Consider the following 20,434-nt stretch of genomic DNA (forward strand, 5'->3'; position numbering starts at 1 on the left):
GTTTCATCAAAGATAACATGCCTCGAGATGATGATGTGATTGGAAGAGAGGTCATGGCAGCAGTATCCTTTGTGATGATCAGAATAGCCAAGGAATACGCATAGGGCAGACCTAGGGGCGAGTTTGTGGGGAACTGTGGCTGACAAGTTCGGATAGCATTTGCAACCGAACACCCGTAGGTGATAATACGCCGGAGGAGTGCCACACAAGGCAAGGTGCGACGTAAAGAAGGCAAGGGTCTTGGTCAGCAAGATGTTAAGGAGTCATGTCACTGTGGAGAGTGCCTCGGCCCAATACGAGGGGGCATAGATGCCTGGAACAATAGGGAGCGAACAACATTATTAATTGACCGAATGATGCGTTCAGCTTTACCATTCTGAGGTGAGGTGTAGGGGCAGGACATGCGAAGGTGGATGCCCTGGCTAAGAAGAAAGGTATGAGCACCAGAGTTGTCAAACTCGCGCCTGTTGTCACACTGGATGGCCTTCACAGCGGCGCCGAACTGGATAGAGGCATAGGCAAGGAAGGTCGCGAGCGTGCTGAAAGTGTCAGCTTTAACACGAAGAGAAAAAGTCCACAGGTAATGAGTGCAATCGTCAAGAATGACCAAATAATATTTATAACCAGACACTAACCATTGGAGATGTCCATAGGTCAAAATGTATAGGATCAAACTTATTGTTGCACAAGAATGAGAAGCATGGAAAGGCAATCGAACATGACGCCCAAGTTGACAAGCATGACATAAGGCTGAACAATCCTCTAAATTGAAAGTGACACTAGACGTGAGCTTCGACAGAGCTTTATGACCGGGATGACCGAGACAACAATGCCACAAGAGGGAGGCAGTCTTGGCGAAAAGACTGAGCTGGAGGAAGGTGCAAGGGATTTAGGGCCCCGAAGCTATTGCACCTGACGAACACGTTCCGAGTTTGCAGATCCTTCACAAAACAACCAGTAGGGTCAAACTCAACAGAGCAATTGTTGTTGATAATAAATTTACGGACTGAAATAAGATTCTTCATAATTCGTGGGGACACAAGAATATTATTAAGAAATAAGGAATGAGGTAATTCAGTAGAGCCCGTGCCGATCACAGGAAGCAGGGAACCATTACCGACGACAATTGATGGAGGATACCGCGGGGAAAAAGTTTGTGCAAGACTGTTGGAAGAGGATGCCATGTGGGAAGTAGCACCTGAGTCAAATTACCATTCGGTGAATGGGGGTTGCTGCAACGCCTCCATGCTGAAAGCATAGGCCAGTGACCGAGTGTCCCAGGAGGGCAGGCCGGCCATGGGGTGGTAGAACCCTGGCGGAGCCCATTGGCTGACCACTTCAGTGTAGCAAGAGCAGGAGCCGCAGGTGGCTGATGCTGGACGACGAAGGCCTACTGTTGTGGACGAGCCGGAGGACGTGCGCTGGGACACATATGGATGGTACTCGTCCACGGGTTGTAGACAGATGGCCAAGAGCTAGCCGGTGGCGGAGCTGCTTTGGGCTACTGCTGCGCGCTGTCGTTGCTGACCGCCGCTAGGGTGGTGCTGTTGCTGACCGCCGCTAGGGCGGTGCTGTTGCTGACCGCCGCTAGGGCGGTGCTGTTGCTGACCGCCGCTAGGGTGGTGCTGTTGCTGACCACCGCTAGGGCGGTGTTGTTGCTGTCGGCCGCCGTCGTGGCTGCCACCACGCTTGCTGCAACGGCTGCTATTCTTGGAGTGGTTCCCGTTGGGAGCCCCCCCTGGAGTTGAACTCGGAGGGCTGCTGTGGGGACTTGGTGGTGGCGACGAGAGCAGCGGTCGGATGAGGTTGCTGGTTCGCCAGGGTGAGGTCCTTGCTAACGGCGAGGAAGGTGGGGAAGGGCCGAGCGCGACAAAGCATGGCGTCGACGTGAGTAAAGCGCTAGTTGAGGTCGCGGATCACATTGAGAACGAGGGTGCGGTTCGACCGTCCGAGACGACTTCCCCGAGGGCGCCGAGATCATCGGCCATCTTCTTGAGTCGACGGCAGTACTCGGCGATGGAGAGGTCTCCCTAGACGAAGTTGTGGAACCTCGTTTCAAACTGGATGGCATGTATTTCCCAGTTCCTGAGGAACTGGGACTCGACGACATGCCAGGTGTCCCGGGCAGTGTCGCCCTAGGAGGAGACGTTCTCGGCGAGGTCATCGACGAGCGAGTCGAGGATCCAGGACTTGACGACGCAATCCATCTGATCCCAATCTGGTGAGGGAACCGGGGCGTCGAGGTGGACATGATCCTGGATGGAGAACTTACAGGGTCAGTAAGAGCTAGGCACGCCAGCGATTGTAGTGGTCAGAGTCGATGTCGAGGACGATGTGGATGAGGCTCCGAATGTTGTTGACGACGACGGCCTAGGCATGAAGGTCGAGGGCAGCGGCCTCCTGCAGCAGCATGGCACCATGGATGTCCGTGGGCGCATGAGCGGAGGAGTCGCCCTCATGGAGCAGGGGAGCGAGGGCTTTGGCGGCCACCCACTACCGATCTGCGCGATGGGGCGGCGTCGCGAGCGCTGGCAGCGATGTGGACCTCATCCTCTACCTTGGCGAGGCAGGCAAGGGCTGCGTCGTAGGCTTGCTGGCGCTCCAGGGCAGCGGCACTAGCCTTCTCCTTGGCTTGGCGAGCGTCAACTTTGTCCTGCTAAGCGCGGGTGAGGGTGGCCGAGACAGAGGAGTCGGTGAGTCCAGCGGCAGTAGCAGCCGCCTTGGTTGTGGGCGACTGTGGAGGAGTGGCAGACATGGCGCAGCACGGCAGGGTGGCCAGCGCGCTAATTGAGCGGAAGCGAGGAAATCAGAGGTAGAACCTGGACTCTTGATACCATGAGAGACAATGAATTAGCAGAAAATATGATGATTGATTAATGGGAGCAAAGGCTCAAGTACATATAGGCAAGGATGTCTACAGAAATGGAAACAATCATAGGAATAGGAAACAATCGTACACAATCCTATCAGGGAGATCCTTGACTATTGAGACCAATTAACCAAATAAGGGGCAGGCGCACAAGGCAACAATCATGTGCGGTCGTGCCACCTAAACTGCCTAAAATAGCACACGCTAACACTCTCCAAGGCGTCGAGGCAACGCCCTACTGTCCAAAGTGGATGCCTTAGGCTCCGGACTCCAAACTAAGGTGACTAGTACGCCTTATGACTGGAGCACGCTTTAGCGCTCAGCGACGCCTTAGGGATGCCTTAACAACTATGCTTTGCAACATATAAAAATGGTCCACCAGCAGCAGCCAGTACAATGTGAGGATTTAAAAGCAAAAGCATATTCATTTCAATTTAGTAATTCCTGTTATGTTATCTTTAATAAAAATCATCCCGAAAGGATCTTGGTGACAAGCACGGTTAGATTGTGTGTTATACTAATGCAATGGGCTTTGGCCCAGCCCATGTACAGTTCACTATATATATACAGGTGCCTGCTCTAATTAGGGTCAGGGTTTCCCTCAAACCTCCCTATCAAGCACGAGTAGAGATGTCAATGGGGAATTCTCCATCGGGTTATAGCATCCCAAACTCATCCCCATCATGGGTGCAAAACTCATCCCATACCCATCCCCATTCGGGTTTCAAGTACCCATCCCCAATTAAGGGATAACTAGGTACTAACAGTTAGCACAAACTATCCAGATTTTAGACATCACCACATCGGCAAGCACTCATCCATGAACCATGATCCATTCATCCATCCATCAGAAAAGAAACTAGTACTCCGTGTTGCCTTGTTGGGCTAGGACCTGGGGCCTGGTGCGCTGTCGTGCTGGGCTTGGTGGCCGGCTCGACCTCAACTCATTCATAGAAACATGACAGGTGTACACGTATGAAATACCCATGGGTAATCGGGTTCGGATTATTGCTTCCCAAACTCATACTCATTTACCCAATGGGTGAAGATTTTGTCCCATATCTGTACCCATGGGGACAGTTTTTGTCCCATACCCGTACCCTAATAGGGGAAATCCCCATGGGTTAGCGGGTATCGGGTCCCCATTGACATCTCTAAGCACGAGCCAAAATATCAGTACCTTCTGAGCAACCTGTTTGTATCTCTCCAAAGCATCCCCAGTATTCAAAGGTTCAGGTAAAATAGATCCCAGACGATCAGCAGATGTTGATGGAGGGGGCACCATAGCACTTATTTCCTGGCAGAAGGTTAGAAAGGTCTTAGAAGATAATATATGGCAACATAGTCATGAGGTCAACAGGAAAAATACATTGGTTGAGACAGTCGTTACACTAACAGGAAGGTCATTAGATGCCAATGGAGAAAATGTAGATGCAGCACCAACTGTTCCACTAAATAGGACAGGAGACTCGCTTGGTCCAACTTGGGCAGGATTACTATGGAAGGCGCAAGAATATAATCAGTCCAAAACAAGCAACAGAAAAAAGAATGACACATCTGTAAAAGATAGTCAAAACATGTGTACCTCAAAAATTGTGCGATAACAGTATCCTCAGACCCCAGTTCTGTCGGCTGAGTTATACATGTTAGTCCACCCATATGGACAGTTGACAAATTACTGGAGGATGCTGATGTCGAATTTGGACTGTAAGCTCGAAGTACACCAAGAGTACTCGAGACAGTAGCAACACCAGACAGACCAGAACCTGTAGCTCCCACATTTTGATTGTGGGGATGCCATACATGAACAAAGTCCTGAAAAGAACAGAATTAGATGCAGACAGTCATGTATCCAATGCAGAAACAATATGCAAAATTTTAATTCAGAAGTTTATGTTCTGCTGCTGTACCTCGTACACTCTCTGTTGGGAAGCAGATAAATGCCCAGGCTTAGAACTTAATGCTTCAGGTACACGAGCAAACGGCCCTTGAGCATAAGCAAAAGTTTCATGATATGTAGGACCACCGCCCTCTCTTTGTTTCCTTTGTTGTGAAAATGACTGGGCTATTTCTGCATCAATCAATTCAACAGCCTGACAAGAGCATGTTAGTCATGAGGATCAGGGGAAGAACAAGAGCTTCAGCTGCTTATCCATTACCAAAGGTAGAAGTGGTAGTGAATTTGGATAATCAAAGTCCAAATGGACTTTAGTTGCTTTGGATGCACTTAGATAGGATCCAATGTTTATAAATTGTATAGTCAAACCTAGTTGCCATGGGACAGACTGGGCAACTAATCATGATTAGTCCTCGACCAGACCGATTACTCAAGCCTAGTCATAGTCGTACATATAGTCATCCTAAATATTTCAGGACAAAAATAATATATACAGCTATTTATACTAAATAGTATACACAATAAAGCAAGCATCAAGACTACAGGTCCATTTGGTATAGCTCCGCTTCACTAGTGAAACAACGTCGCTGGAGAAGCTGTTTCTGAATAGTTCTGCTGGTGGAGTTGAAGTTGTTTTGGTGAAATGTTTGGTCAAATAGCTTCTGAAGTTCTGATTGGAAAAATGGTGAAAAGTCTCTAATGTCCTTTCCTTTTTTTCTCGGAAGCGCAGAAGAATTGTGCATCATTATATTAAGGAAAACAAGGTCCCAAAAAACCGATACATAAAAAGGAGAAAGCCCCTTTATGGTGGCCAAAACCGAAAATACATAAAAGGATCCATCCCCAGGTAAAACCTAAAAATTAACGACCACAGAGCGGATCCAAATACCCCTAAGCAGTTTGGGGGCAAGAGCTAAAAGTTGTGGAACAACTTTAACTCCCGCCATCTCCCTGCGGACAATGCTCCTCCCCGCCCGCCCGCACCCGCCCACCGGTGTGGACCCCTGTTGTTGTGGCACCCTCCCCTAGTGCCACCGCCATGGATAGTCGTGCGCTCACCTATCGTCCGCATAGCGCTTGGGGGTCGGCGGCCTTCGCTCTTTCCTTCTCCGGCCCGCCTGCACCCGGCCTGTGTATCGCCGCCGCCGGGGCCTCAGCCACGGCTCCTCCAGCTGTCCCAACCGCGCCTCCTGTCACTGGCTTTCTTCCTCAACGGCGTGCACACCAGCGCTGTAGCGGAGCTTCTCTCCACCAGCGCCGGTCTCCCTCTGTCCGGCGAACTTCGCGGCGAGCCCGCCGACACAGCCACAGCTGCAACCCTCCTCCCCAGCGTCCCCCTCTCCGGCGTGGGCGGACTCATCGCCGCGACCATTCTAGGCGTAGCCCTGTCCGGGGCTGCCCTCATCTCCATGGGTGTGCCAACTTCGGCTGCTCTCCCCGTCCCTGCTATCTACGCCCGGGCGGTGGAGCTGGCCTCTGCCCCGACGCTTCCATGCTCCCAGGTGTCCGCCCACATGCTCTTGTCGCCCCTCTGCTCTCCCATGGCGACCATGGCGGCACCCGCTGCCCCTATGGTCCACCCCACCCCTGCTGCTCCCGTGTGGACACCTCCCCCTTCACGCGGTTCCGGGGATATATATATAGGGCAGGTATATTAGGAGCCATGGGCTTCCTCTAGTTTTTTTCCGAAAGCGCAGGAGAACGGCGCATCATTTAGGGTGTGTTTGGCATGGCTCTGCTCCACCCCAGAGCAGCTCTACTCTAAAACTCTGGGTGAAGCAGCTCTGCTCCAGAGTTTAGATTGTTTCTCATAACCAGTGGCAATGGCGGGTAAATAACTCAAAACTCCATGCCTAGGTTGCTTTTTTGGAGTTTTCAGAGCAGCAAAAGAGATACTCCAAAAAATTGTACTGCAGCTCCAAAAACTCCATAGAGTTTACAACTCTGGAGTTAGGGTGTTTGACATGCTCTGGCCAGCTCCTCCTTGGAGTTTTGCTCTGGAGCCATGCCAAACAGGCCCTTAATTAGAGAAGAAAAAAGGTCCAAAATGGACCAAGGTACAGAGCCCTAAGCAGGCTCAACAAACAAACACCCACTCACACGCTACCCACAACCTAGGCCCTGTGAAGGTTACGCGTGAGCTCAATGCCAAAACTCTGAAGATGTTTGGCTCGAGCCGTAATCCAACACCCCATCTCAACGAGAAAGACGCATCTGATAGAGCTTAGCGAAGGGGTCTCCCCATTGAAGACAGCTTTGTTGCGGTGGATCCATAAACATCAGGCCCCCAAAATGATGATGTTGTTCATGCCCTTTCTCTTGCTTTTATGTATCTTCTTGTTTTTCGCCACCAATCGTCAAAGGAGGTCTCATCTCCAGACGGAGAGATTACCTACACTCAACGCCAACAAAATGGAATGCCAAAACTGTCTTGCAAAGACACAGGTACACAAAAGATGATGTATGGTTTCCTACGATTGATCGCAGAAAAGGCAAGACACTGGGTGGTCCAGACCTCTCCTTTCCAATCTATCAGATGTCCAACATTTATTCCGAATAGCCAGCCACAAGAAATACTTGCACTTTGGAGGAGCCCAATATTTCCATAGCCTCTTCCAAGGTTCGAAAATAATAGACCCCATAAAAATGGCCTTGTAACAAGACCTTGAAGAAAATTGCCCAGAGGAAGTATGCAGCCAGGTATGAATATCAGCCTCCTGTGTTAACACTACGCTGCTTACAGCATCCCATACCAGCAAAAACTGACGGATCCCCGTCCAAGAAAGAGGTGCCAAGATGTCACTGATCCATTGCCATCCTTCAAGAGCCTGGGCCACTGTTCTAGTGGAGACAATATGTTTACCAACTTTAGAAACAACATCAGGAGCAAAGTCTTTGATGCAGCCGCCATCTATCCATCTATCAAACCAAAATAAAGTCATGTTTCCATTTCCAACCACAGTAATAACCGAAGATTGAAAGAACTTCCTTACTTGCAATGGCACAGGCAGCTTAAGCCCATGCCAGGGCTTGTTTGAATCTGTTTTCTCCAGCCACAGCCATTTAGCTTGCAGTGCCCAGCTCTGATAATACAGATTTGGGACCCCCAAGCCCACCAAATATGAGCGGCCTTGTAACGACATCCCAAGAGACTAAACAGTTACCTCCATTCACGTCCTTTCTGCCTCTCCATAAGAACCCTCTGCGAATCTTATCAATCGATTTGATCACCCATTTGGGAATATTCATGGCAATGAAGCCCAGACCGACCACACCCTGCGACTCTAGAGGCTAGCCACAATTCTAGTTTTTTTACTTACTCATTTTTCATCAACTAGCACTACATCGTCCGCAAAAAACACACAACATGCGATATCCCCTTATATGTCCTTTGTGACCTTATCCACCACTAAGGAAAAAAAGATAAGGACTCAAAGCTGATTTTTTTGATGTAGTCCTATACTAACCGGGAAGTCATCTGCATCTCCATCACTTGTTCGAACACTAGTCACAGCATTGTTGTGCATGTCCTTAATAAGTTCAACGTACTTCATTGGAACTTTATATTTGTCCAAAGCACACCACATAACATTCTTTGGTATTTTGTCATAAGCCTTCTCCAAGTCAACAAAAATCATCTGTAGGTCCATCTGCTCCCTATACCCGCCCCATCGCTTGTCTTATTTTTTTTTCTCGAAAGCGCAGGAGAGTTGCGCATCATTATATTAAGAAAGGAAAGGTCCAAAGTGGACCAAATTACAACACCAAGACCAAACCCTCAAGCCTCCCCCACAAGGGGAAGCCTGACGGGCCCTACGAGACCCTATTTAAAGCGACAATAATTCCCAAACTGTCTAAATGCTTCGCTCCCGCCTTACTCCAACTAATCAACTCATCTAGAAACAACCTCTTTGTCAAATTAATGACACTATTGAAACCCCTCCTCTTGCACCTATGGACTCTTTTAGAGACCCTCTCCCACCACGCAACAAAGGACTGTTCAGCAGCAATAGGAGTGAAGTTACCAAACCCGATGGACGACAAAATGAGATGCCAAAAATCCCTAGAAAAACTGCAGCTGCAAAGGATATGCTGGATTGTTTCCTGCTCCTGATCACATAGGGGGCAACTCGCCGGGTAATGTAACCCTCTCCTCTGAAGTCTGTCCGCAGTCCAACATTTATTCCTTATAGCCAGCCAAAGAAAAAATTTGCATTTAGGGGGGCCCAAGTCTTCCACAATCGTTTCCAAGGCTCAAAGAAAATGGACCCCAGAAAGAAGGCATTATAGCAAGACTTTGAGGAAAACTGCCCAGAAGTCGTGTGTCTCCAAACAAGCCTGTCCGCCTCTTGTGAAAGAGTCACCTGTCCAATCTCATCCCATAATTTTAAGTACTGCTGCAGCCCAAGCATAGAAAGATGACTCCCAATATCCCTAACCCAACGCCAGTTGTCCAAAGCTTGAGCAACCGTCCGGGTCGAGCTGACTCTACTGTCCACCAAACAGACAACCTCTGGTGCAATATCAAAGATAGCCTTCCCATCCAACCATTTATCAAACCAAAAGAGAGTGCTAGTTCCATCTCCGACCACATGAAAGACCGAAAGATTGAAAAACTGCCTCACTTGCTGCTGAATAGGAAGATTCATTCCCTGCCAAGGTCTAGACGGATCGGTTCTTTGCAGCCATAACCATTTCACCTGTAAAGCCCAACTTTTGAATTGTAAATTAGAAACTCCAAGACCGCCATACTTTAGAGGCCCGGTTACTATCTCCCAAGGAACAAGACAACTTCCACCATTAACATTCTTCCTTCCTTTCCATAGAAAACCTCTCCTGAGTTTATCAATGGACTTGATCACCCATTTGGGAACACTCATGGCCATAAGGATATAAACTGGAATTGCCGAAAGCACATGCCTCACTAACGCTGTCCTACCAGCCAGACTCAGCAAACGAGCCTTCCAGTTGGGAAGCCGGTCAGCAATCTTATTAACCCACACCATAAAATCCCTTTTCCTCAGCTTTTTATCAGAGATAGGCAGCCCCAAATAGCTGCACGGAAAGGATCCCGAACTGCATTGCAAGATATTGCAGCCAGCCTGACTCTCCAGCCCTCCACATCTAATTGGAATAGCAAAACTTTTACGCAGATTTGTTACCAGCCCCGTTGCTTCACCAAAGCAATCCAAAATCAATTTAACACAATTCAGATCGTCCACCAAAGGTTTAACAAAAAGCACCACATCATCAGCGTAGATCGAGAGCCTATTCCGAATCCCAGCTGCCTCCAATCCTTGTAACAGCCCCCTGCTTTCAGCTGCCCTGAATAGACTATTAAGAACATCCATGACCATCACAAACAGCATAGGAGAAAGGGGATCACCCTGACGAAGGCCTCGCCGATGAGCAATACGAGCACCAGGCGAGCCATTAAGAAGTACTTGCGTAGAAGACGTGAACATTAGGGAGGAAATAAGATTCCGCCAGATTGGACCAAAACCAAGATGGACAAGAATTTCAATAATGAAGGCCCATGACACGGAATCGAATGCCCTTGAAATATCTAATTTTAAGAATAGACCCGCAATCTTCCTCTTGTGCAGCGACTTAATAGACTGCTGAACCAGCATAAAATTATCATGAATTGATCTCCCTCGCACAAAAGCGCTTTGGTTGGCTGCCACCAACTCATGAAGATGAGGGCCCAACCTGTTGGCCAGCAGCTTGGTGACCAACTTAGCAAAACTGTGGATGAGACTAATGGGCCTATAATCGCTTGCAGTCATAGCATCGGACCTCTTAGGGAGAAGAATAATGTAGGCTGAATTCAACAGTCCAAGATTATGAGCATTTCCTTGGTGCAGAAAATTCAGGGCAGCCAGCAGATCTTCCTTAATAATGCTCCAGCAGGTCTTGTAAAACCTCCCTGTAAACCCATCGGGCCCAGGAGCCTTGTCAGAAGGCAGGTCAGCAATCGCATCCCTCACCTCCTTCTCCGAGAAAGGGCTATCCAGATCACTGAGATCCGCTGCAGGCCTATGACAGCCCAATAAATCAATAGTAACAGACCTTGGAAAATCAGTGCCTAGAAGGTTGGTAAAGAAACCGTCCAGAACTCCTTGAATATCCTCATGATTTGTGTACACCCTTCCATCCTCCTCTAGATTTGAAATGAACTTCCTTTTTTTACGGTAGACAGCCTGTCGGTGAAAGAAATGAGTATTGGCATCTCCTTCTTTTAAAAATTGAATTCTGGACCGCAAACGTGCAATAGTTCTTTGCAAAGACGCCAATACCAGACAATGCTGTTTCAGCTGCCCCCAAAGCCAAAGCTCCTCCCTGGATAAGGATCTGATATCTTGCGCCATCTCCAGCCTATGCAAAACCTCACGGGCAAGACCCAACCGGGCATTGACATTCCCCACCTCTTTGTGACCCCAGGACTGCAAACACTTAGCTAATCTTTTAAACTTCAAAGATATCTTCTCAAATGGACAAAAATTCTGCAGAGGTAGACTCCACGAAGCAGCCACCACCTCCAAAAACCCCGGGATTTTTGGCCAAAAACTCTCAAAGTGAAATCTTCTCCTCCCCACGCCCCCCTCTCTAAATCTAAGAGTTAGGGGACAGTGATCCGAGACAGCAGTAGCATTACTGTGAAGAGAACAATCTGGAAAAAAATCCTCCCAGTCCGCAGTGCAGAAAACATGATCTAATTTCACAAGAGTAGGCACCTCCCTCTGATTTGACCAAGTGAATCTTCTACCAATCAAAGGAAAACAAACCCCCTGAAGCGACCCATCAATAGCCTATTAATGTTGGAATTATTCTTATCTTCCTCCCGGAGGATCATATTAAAATCCCCACACAAAAACCATGGCCCCACACATTCATCACGAACCGTTCTCAATTCATGGATAAACTCTTGCTTAAAAATATCCTGGTGAGGTCCATACACACCTGTGAACCACCAGGAAGAACCAGACTCATCCTGAAATTGGACTGAGACAGAGAAATTCTTCACAACCGAAGCCACAGAGACAAAAGACCCATCACGCCAAGCAATTAGTACTCCTCCTCTAGTCCCCTGGGCGGGACTATACACAAAATTACTGAAACCAGTCCCAAGAATAGACAGCATGTCAAAGTCCGAGATAGCACACAATTTGGTTTCCTGTAGACAAACAATGGAAGGCTTGATATCAAGGACCAGAGATTTAACCGAGTCCCTCCTGGCACGATCATTAAGACATCTCACATTCCAAATAAGAAAACAGCTATTCTCCATTGGAAACAAATCAGATCGCCCCCACCTGAGGGACCTCCCAACCAAACAAAGCTGCCAAAGCAGCCACATGTGCACTCGAAAGCCCAGAATCAAATAACTTTGCATAATTGCAGGCATCATCGAGAGAAATATTCTCCATTTCATCACAAAAACCCAGATGTCTACATACTTGTGCAGCCGCATTGGATCCAAGTTCTGGAGGGAATTTGGCCACCCTCCTACTTCTCCGTGGCCGAAAATCACTTGGCATTACCTTTCTCCTGCTTTTGGTCCTTCGGTGGGGAGGGGGTGGTAACAAGCCATCAGAAGGCTTAGTAACCGCAGACTTGAACTCCTCCAAAGGTGGAACCATTTCCACCACAGATTGCAGTAAAAGGTCTTCCTGGACCACCTGAGCCTGAGATAATCTTCTTCTAGAATAAACTTTGAACACGGGTGGCTTTGATCTCCATCTATCAGCCCGGGAAGACTGACAAGACTCAAACCTCCGCACCCTGGCAGAGACAACAGCAGGAGAACCAACAGCCACCAATTGGGAGACCCCGGAACCATGCTGCCCAGCAGTGACTGCCTCCTCCACATTAGCAGAAACACCGTCGGTCAGCAAATAGGAGAACCCGGAACCATGCTGCCCAGCAGTGACAGCCTCCGCCAAGCCGGACATAAGGTCCCCCACCAAAGGATTGTCCAAGCAAGGCCCAGCCGGCGAGATAACAACATGCGAAGACCAGTCCTCCTGACAACTGACCCCCAAATCCTCTGCCAGATCCAACGCTAACACTGGAGGGTGACCAGGCGCCTCCAGCTCTGCAACCGAAATTTCCGGGAGAGCCAGGGCATCAACTGATCCCAAATCTGGAGGGTGACCAGGCGCCTCCCGCTCCTCAACCGAAACAATCGGGAGAGCCGGAGCATCAACTGATCCCCCCTCCACCAACTCCTGATGAACAGCCTCAACAGACATGTCATCCACCAGCCCAGAACGACTGCGCTGACCCAGACGCAAATGAATTGGAACCCGAACAGAAGACGCAGGGCGCCCCGGCCGCTCCACATGATGTTCATGATCACTATCTTCGTCGACAAAGCCCGAAGGGGGTGGCGCAGGAGGATCCACACCGGAAGCTGAACTTCCATCAGAATGAAGAACCACCACAGAAACAGGGAACACCAACGTGCTAGGAACCCAGCTCCCATCCTCTCCACAGACCAACGGCTCTTCAGCAAGGAGATCCACCACCGCCGGCAGCAGCACAGGTGACCGGCACCATACCTTCAGTCTGAGAACAGACATATCTTCCTCCTTACCCAAGCCAGGCAAAAACCCATGAATCAAACAGAATGCACCAAGAACAGCCTCAGCCGCCTCAATCCCCCAGAGATGCGCAGGAATTCCACGAAGTTCAACGCCAACGGGCACAAGCGGTTGTCCACCTCCAGAAGCGAAAGCCTGACGAGACCACCTTCGAATATGCAACCTGAGCGGAGGGACATGAAGAGATTGCCCCTCCCCAATCACCCGATCAGCCACGGCAACCGAGGGGAAGAAGACAAGGAAAGAATTAGGCGCAGCACGACGTATGCGGAGCGACCCTGCTTCAAGGCAAAACCTCAAGGCGATCGCGTCACGCACCTCCACGGCGCAGCCAGAATCCTCCCTGCCTACAACACTGACGATCAGTGCACGACGGAGTTCCTCCTCAGCCCGATCAATTCTTCCACAACGCCCGACAAAGCTCACCGGCTTATCCAGGCCGAAGGCAGGCGGAGGAGGCAACTGCTCCCCAGCGCCCGACTTCCTCTTCCACTGTCCACGGCGAGTTCTCTTCTTTGCGCCTTCACCAGTCGTTGTAACAGGTCCAGACCCGCCAGCCACAGCCATCTCTCGACCGCAGACAGTCTTCTCCGAAGGTCTCATAGCCACAGGTCGCCACACCAAAGTGCGTCCAGGGATGGGAGGGTCCGTCCGCCGGCGCGGGCACACGCCCACACGGTGCCCCGGGAACCGGCAGAAAAAACACCGCACGCGATTACGGCACACAGCCGCACGGTGCTCAGACGAGAAACAATTGAAGCATCTTCCGCGCAAATCCACCGGGACAGGTCTGGAGAGGGACTTCAAGGTGTTCGAACGCCGACGAACCACCGTTACCCAACCACCAACGTCCCTGGACGCAGCAGGCTTGGGAGAAAGCAGAGCCTCCCTATAGGATTTCTTCCCCACGTCACCCTGAACTAGTGACGCAGCAGAGGAGGCACAAGCTCCACCGTCCTCCAGCCAGCGTTGCTCCTTCGATCTTCCGCCGTGCACAACACCAAGGGGATAATCCTCCGACGCCGGGGAGGGAAGTTGAGTGGTCGTCGGTCTTGGAGTAAGAGCCGGCGAGAGGCCAGAGGAAGGAGGACACGGCGCGTAGCGCAGCACCTCCGGACGTCCGCCGCGCTGAACACCAGGGGAAGGGTCCTGCGACGCCGGCGAGGGGAGAGGGGTGGTCGCCGGTCTTGGAATAGGAGCCGGCGAGGGGCCAGTGGGGGGTGGAAACGAGGCGTCGGGAGGGGGAAGGCCAGAGGGCGGGAGCGGGAGCGTGACCGTCATAACGGCCCTACAGTTTTTTTTTGAAAGAACCTCCAAATGCTTGTTCTGATCCACCGTTTTTCCGCTTGTCTTATTAAAAAAATGGCTTTCATGGTTGACCTTCCAAACATGAAACCAAACTAGTTCATAGGGATCCTCGTTATTCCTCTCAAACAATGCTCAATAACTCTCACCTTAACACATATTATGTTAAGGGGTACCCAACTACACCTTAACATAATATAGTTTACCTTTATGAGTAATCATTGTTAGATGTCCGAAGTTAGATGAATTAAAGCAATTACAGCAACTCCATAGAAATTTTAAGAACAACAACAAACCAGGATTTTGGACCTTACGCTTTTAAATGTGTCAAAGGGGAAGTAAAAGGAGCATGTAACTTAGCAGAACTAGAATTGTCAAGGTGCTACCTGACGTGTTGCCACAGCCTCAATGATGGCACAGCCAAGATCCAGATTATCGTTGACTAGCATGTGAATAATTTGCTCGATAGTTTCACTGCCACTCATAAGGTTTTGAATGAGATTCCGAAGATTGGAATATAGTGCGACACGAAGAGGTTCCTATACCAGAGAAAAAGAAATACAATTATTAGTTGTGTTCAACAGATACAGAATGGTTAGGCTAATAGAATGAACAAGCAGGAATAGCATTCCACTAACAGTCTCAAAGGCACCAAGCAGAAATACCTTGCAAGTAACATGGGCAAGACTTCCGGCTAATGTTCCAACCATCAAATGTGCAGATCGAGTTATCATATTGTTATCAGACTCCAGTGCATAATCCTTCAAGAAATATGTGTCAACAATATCATCACACTAACATCTTAAACCAAAGCAGATCAGAAAGTAACCTTCAGGATAAGTTCTTTTGTAGTTCGGCTTGCTATTGTCACACTTCTTTGAATAACAGGGAGTATTATCTCCCTGTTAGCCTTATCCAAAGCCAAATCCATAATTCTAGATAAAGCAAATAATTTATCAACGACAAAAGAAGTTTCAAATAAAATAAAATAAAATCCTTTCAGAAACTTGGAAGCATACTTGCTATACTGCAATTGTGGACCAATTGAGCCAAGCTTTGGGTTTATTTTGAAGCATATCTCATCACGTGGAATAGCTGCCATAAGCTACATATCGCAAATGGAAAGCAAATCATATAACACGATCTAGTTGTTTAGATAAATAAAAGCAGTTAAAACATTAAGGTAACCTGATTAACAGAGAATGGAGATGGTGATGGTGATTGTGTTTGTGCTGGCAAAACCTGGGTCAAGGAGGACACTTGCTCAGGCATCATCAGAGCAACTTTGTCAGCTTCTACCGTGCTGTTTGTGGGTAGACGGACAGGAGCCACATACTGCAAACAAAAGATATTCCAACTATAATGGCAGAAGTGTTACCACATCATAATTGATATAGAAGTTCAAAGCCAAACCTGATTGAGTATATTTGGAAGACTCATAGCTCGGGATGTAATATTGATCTCAGGCTGCAGTTCAACATGAGTTGATGAAGGAATAGTCCCTGGAAGAACTTCTGGAACCACAGGGGTTTGAGAGGTAGTAACATCTTTATTTGAAAAATCCGGATTTCCTTCGACCTCGCGCAGACGATCTTTAAGCAGGGAAGTTGGTTTCACATCCTTCATGTCAACTGTAAGATTCTTAAACAGAACCTGAAATCCCAAAAGAACAGTTAGCATGAGCATGAGTAGCTAGGGCAGATACATGCCAATAAAGGAACTATCAAAAAAGGAAATGTTGAGGACCTCGATATCAAATTTCAGATTCATCTTCAGGTTTGGAAGATTATAAATTTCAGCAAGTAGACTTAGAATTCCAATGGTCCAGGGATTTGGAGGACGATATGCGATACTTGACTGGCAAGGTTCAAGAATCTGCAGAGCAGCCAATAGTCATGACACATGATATGCGCCCAAAATCCAAATTAATAATTGGAATTTCTTTGGATTAGTTTAATAAGATTATTTCCTTTCGAGAAATCTTTTACAAAAAAAAAGTTAGCGAGAATACACACCTTTGAAGTGAATGGTATGACCGCAATCATCAATCCTTTCTCGTACGCCTGAAGAAAGAAATACTCGAAAGATTAAAGGCAGCCAAATTGAATCCATGGAACTGAATTGTATCCCTCAATAAGCATGTAAATGTTTACCAAACCAACACAAACACAGGTGAAACAGAAATATCAAATTAAATAAATTATAGCAATACTAAATAAAAAGGCAGTAGATGGCCAAAGGGAGCTTTCAGAACTCCAAATACTCAGGAGTTCAAAGAAGAGAAGTGTTCTCCTGCATGTTCAAGAAAAAATGCAGAGGAGCAGTACCTCCACAATAAGAGATTTTGGGTCAATCTCCTTAGCCCTTAGTGCCTGGTTCCTACCAATGGTGAACTTGCCCAACCAGCTGCCTAAGTTTTTTAGCAAGGAACGCTCCTCAGAACTAGATTTGATAAGGTCTGATCTTAACAAGACCTGCAGCAGAAGTATCAAGTTTAAACAAAATCGCTAGCAAAAAATATGAACAGGGCAGACGAATTGGGGTGAACAAAAACCTTGCAGTTCTCATACGTAGCCTTCAGCATTTCCTTGTTCAAGGATTTTGAGTTTAATTTATCAAAGAACTTCAAATACAGATCATGGAAATTTGGTTCAATGCTTGCCCTGCCAAGATGAGAAGTAATTTGTATACCTCAGCATTGTCAGAGAAATCTATAATCAAGAATGATACCTTTTCATGACCATGTATTGTGCAAACCAAGGATAATGTTGTTCCTGTATGACCTCATTAAATTCCTTTGCCTTAGCTTCCATGTTTGAGATGGATATATTGTTGATCATAAAAAGAATCTTGTCCTGAACTTCAGGTGGAGGTGTCTAGGTTAAGAGAAGTCCATTAGCACAGAACAAATCATGTATTACCCCAAAAGAGTAATACAAAACCAACCTCAATTGGTATATCTCTTTGTTCCGCTGCTGCAACAAGCGTCTCTATATTCAAAGCAGTCCCAAATCCAGTAGTATATGAAGGCTGCCTCGGTAATCCTAAAAAAGACATCATAACAGTGTAGCTGTGAATCAAAGTTACTATAATACAGTAGATGGCATGTTGCCCCGTTCGGCTCCCAACCTCTCCGCCTCCCGCCCACCCCCCCCCCCCCCCACCGGCGCCTACCCCGGCCCCGACGGCCATTGTTCCTTCCACGGTTCATACCCATGTGGTCACTACCTCCACCCCTCGCGAGGCGTCGTTTATTCCCCTGTCCCCTGCTTCTAAGCCTTTTTACCCAGCGGGCGGTCGAAGGTGCAACGATGAAGATAAGAACAACTCTAATCTAGATCAAGTCATGATGTGTATGTTTAGGAGTTGGGCTGATGACATGGCTCTTAAAGAAGTGGCGCTAGTGGGTCATAAGTTCATCTGGTCGAATGGGCACACTTTGGTGAAGCTGGTCAGAGTGTTTTGTACTACAGATTGGGAAGAGCGGTTTCTAGCTTGTATCTTGCAGAGTTCGACTTCCCATGACTCTGATCATTTGCCCGTAGCTGCTGGGGATGCATGATTTCAGTAAAGGCAGATTCCACTTTGAGGCATTCTGGACTAAGTTGGAGGGTTTTCATGATGTTGTTACGCATGCCTGAAACTCGGTTCTCTCGGGTCCTTGCCCAATGGTTGCTTTGTCCAAGAAGCTGACTGCTACAGCGAGGGCTTTGCAAAGTTCGAGCCACAATAAGGTGGGGAATGTGAAGTTTCAGCTCAAGATGGCTAGCGAGCTTTTACATCAACTCGAAATAGCTCAAGACAGTCGTCTCTTGTCGCTTGGTGAGGTTTTTGGCTCAAGATTTCTCTAAAGAAACACTCTATGGCTTCATCCTCTCTTTCTAGAACTATAGCTCGGTTGAGGTCTGTTAAGGCCCATTAGGCCCAGGCCTACTGCCTATATATATTATATAGTCAATAGGGACTAATTATCAATTGTTAATCCCAAGGTTAGTAACAACATGGTAGCAGAGCAAGTTACGATTAGGGTTTCTCAAACATCCTAGCCATTGTCGCGGTCCTTCCTCCGGTCGTCGTCGTGGCCCGCGGCCTTTTCTTCCGCCGCCGTCGCGGCCCTCCCCGGCCGTCGTTGCAGCCGCCGTCGCGGCTTTCCCTCAAGGACGTCGTCGCGGCCAATCCAGATCTGTCCGCCGTCTGTTCTTCTCCGCCGACCAGGGAGCCTGTCGTCCCCTGTGACCAGCCCTGCGTCCGCCGTCGGCCTGCCGTCCCCTGCGCCCAGTCCTTCTTCGCCGACCAGATTCGTCCGCCGTCGACCTGTCGTCCCATGCGCCCTGGCCGTCCAGATCCCCTGCATCTGCACCAACGTGGTCACCTCGCCCAGATCTGCTTCGCCGACGTGGCCACCTCCGACTGTCCAGATCCACTGCACCATCTCCACAAGGGAGAGTCGGTCATCTCCGTCTGCGCCGAGCCCAGAATCCGCCTGCCACTTGTGCCGATCTGTTGGGAGTTCGCACAGTTTTGTTCAGGCTACCTGCCAGGAATTTTGGTATTCTCTGTTATTATTCAGTGTTCTCTTGCTCTTCAATATGTCGACCAACGCTATTGTTGTCAATATTGTGCTTGATGGGCAGAATTATCCAGAATGGGCTTTCTGTGTTCAGACTATATTAAGAGGTCATGGTTTACTGTTTCATTTGACTGAAGATTCACAAGTCTTAGCAGCCGATAGAAGCAATGCTACTGCAATCAAGACTTGGCAGATCAATGATGGCAAGGTAATGGCTGCAATGGTCAATAGCACTAAACCAACTATGATTGAGTCTGTCCAAATTCACCACTCCTAAGGCTATCTGGTCAGGACAGCGGTGCTCTTCTACATACCCTTATGCAACAGACTCATGTCATTGAGCAACATGGTATGTCCATTGATGAATACTATTCAGCGTTGATCGTCTTATGAGTGCTTTGACCTCCATGGTGCCTGCTTGTACAGCTGTGTCTTGCCCAACCCACAAGTTCATTGAGAAGTTTTTTACATACAGATTTGTTATGGGAGTTCGATCTGAATTTGATTCTCTTCATGCAAGGCTGCTTCACAGTTTTGTTACTCTCACCATGGCTCAGGCGTTGTCTAAATTACTTGCTGAAGAGACTCGTCTTAAGTCTATGTCTTCTATTACTGGTGTGAGTTCTCACAGTGTGTTGGCTGCTGCTTAGAAGTCCAGAAACACCTCTTTTTAGCCTTGTGAACATTGCAAAAGGACCACTCATCGGTCTGAGAACTGATTTGCTAATTTACAGAGAAGCTGGCTGATTTTCGTGTCTGTCGTGCTACTCGTGGTCGTGGTACAGGACCATCTCCTAGAGGCTCAGTTGTAGTGGCTGCTACTTCATCTGCTGGTGCTTTGTCATCATCTTGGGTTCTTGATTCTGGAGCTTCATTTCATGTAACATCTCATCAGTCACTGTTGGCGACTACTACACCTGTCACCGAGGGTACTTTTGTTCAGACTGCTGATGGTACATTATGTCATGTCACCCACAAGGGTTCTCTTTCTGATCCAAATTTTACTGTCCCAAATATATTTTTTGTACCTGAGTTATCCATGGATCTACTATCAGTTGGTCAAATTACCGATCACAATTGTTTTGTTGGATTTGATGACTCATCTTGTTTTGTATAGGATCGCAAAACAGGGGATGTGATTGGGACTGGTCGTCGCCGTAAAACTTCGCCTCGCCTCTACATCTTGG

General features: G+C 48.2%; 1 protein-coding gene across 10 annotated transcripts in view; it reads right to left on the reverse strand.

Annotated features, from left to right (window-relative positions):
• LOC100502409 (uncharacterized) overlaps nucleotides 1-20,434 on the reverse strand; it is a 59,469-nt gene that overhangs the window by 20,492 nt on the left and 18,543 nt on the right. For 6 of the 10 annotated variants that reach the window (XM_020543813.3, XM_020543811.2, XM_020543809.2 and 3 more), the window contains exons 17-32: nucleotides 17,624-17,721; nucleotides 17,408-17,553; nucleotides 17,232-17,340; nucleotides 17,005-17,151; nucleotides 16,693-16,740; nucleotides 16,424-16,552; nucleotides 16,091-16,330; nucleotides 15,866-16,012; nucleotides 15,697-15,782; nucleotides 15,507-15,612; nucleotides 15,343-15,438; nucleotides 15,064-15,216; nucleotides 4,780-4,962; nucleotides 4,455-4,684; nucleotides 4,266-4,365; nucleotides 4,050-4,166 (exon numbers count right to left, since the gene is read on the reverse strand). In XM_020543813.3, the coding sequence (XP_020399402.1) occupies nucleotides 4,050-4,166; nucleotides 4,266-4,365; nucleotides 4,455-4,684; nucleotides 4,780-4,962; nucleotides 15,064-15,216; nucleotides 15,343-15,438; nucleotides 15,507-15,612; nucleotides 15,697-15,782; nucleotides 15,866-16,012; nucleotides 16,091-16,330; nucleotides 16,424-16,552; nucleotides 16,693-16,740; nucleotides 17,005-17,151; nucleotides 17,232-17,340; nucleotides 17,408-17,553; nucleotides 17,624-17,721 (2,135 nt within the window). Of the gene's footprint in view, nucleotides 1-4,049; nucleotides 4,167-4,259; nucleotides 4,366-4,454; nucleotides 4,685-4,779; nucleotides 4,963-15,063; nucleotides 15,217-15,342; nucleotides 15,439-15,506; nucleotides 15,613-15,696; nucleotides 15,783-15,865; nucleotides 16,013-16,090; nucleotides 16,331-16,423; nucleotides 16,553-16,692; nucleotides 16,741-17,004; nucleotides 17,152-17,231; nucleotides 17,341-17,407; nucleotides 17,554-17,623; nucleotides 17,722-20,434 lie in introns of all 10 variants that reach the window. The other 4 variants (XM_008660772.4, XM_008660769.4, XM_008660774.4 and 1 more) reach the window with 1 other exon arrangement.

Source organism: Zea mays, chromosome 9 (assembly GCF_902167145.1).
Source record: "Zea mays cultivar B73 chromosome 9, Zm-B73-REFERENCE-NAM-5.0, whole genome shotgun sequence".
Taxonomy (NCBI): domain Eukaryota; kingdom Viridiplantae; phylum Streptophyta; class Magnoliopsida; order Poales; family Poaceae; genus Zea; species Zea mays.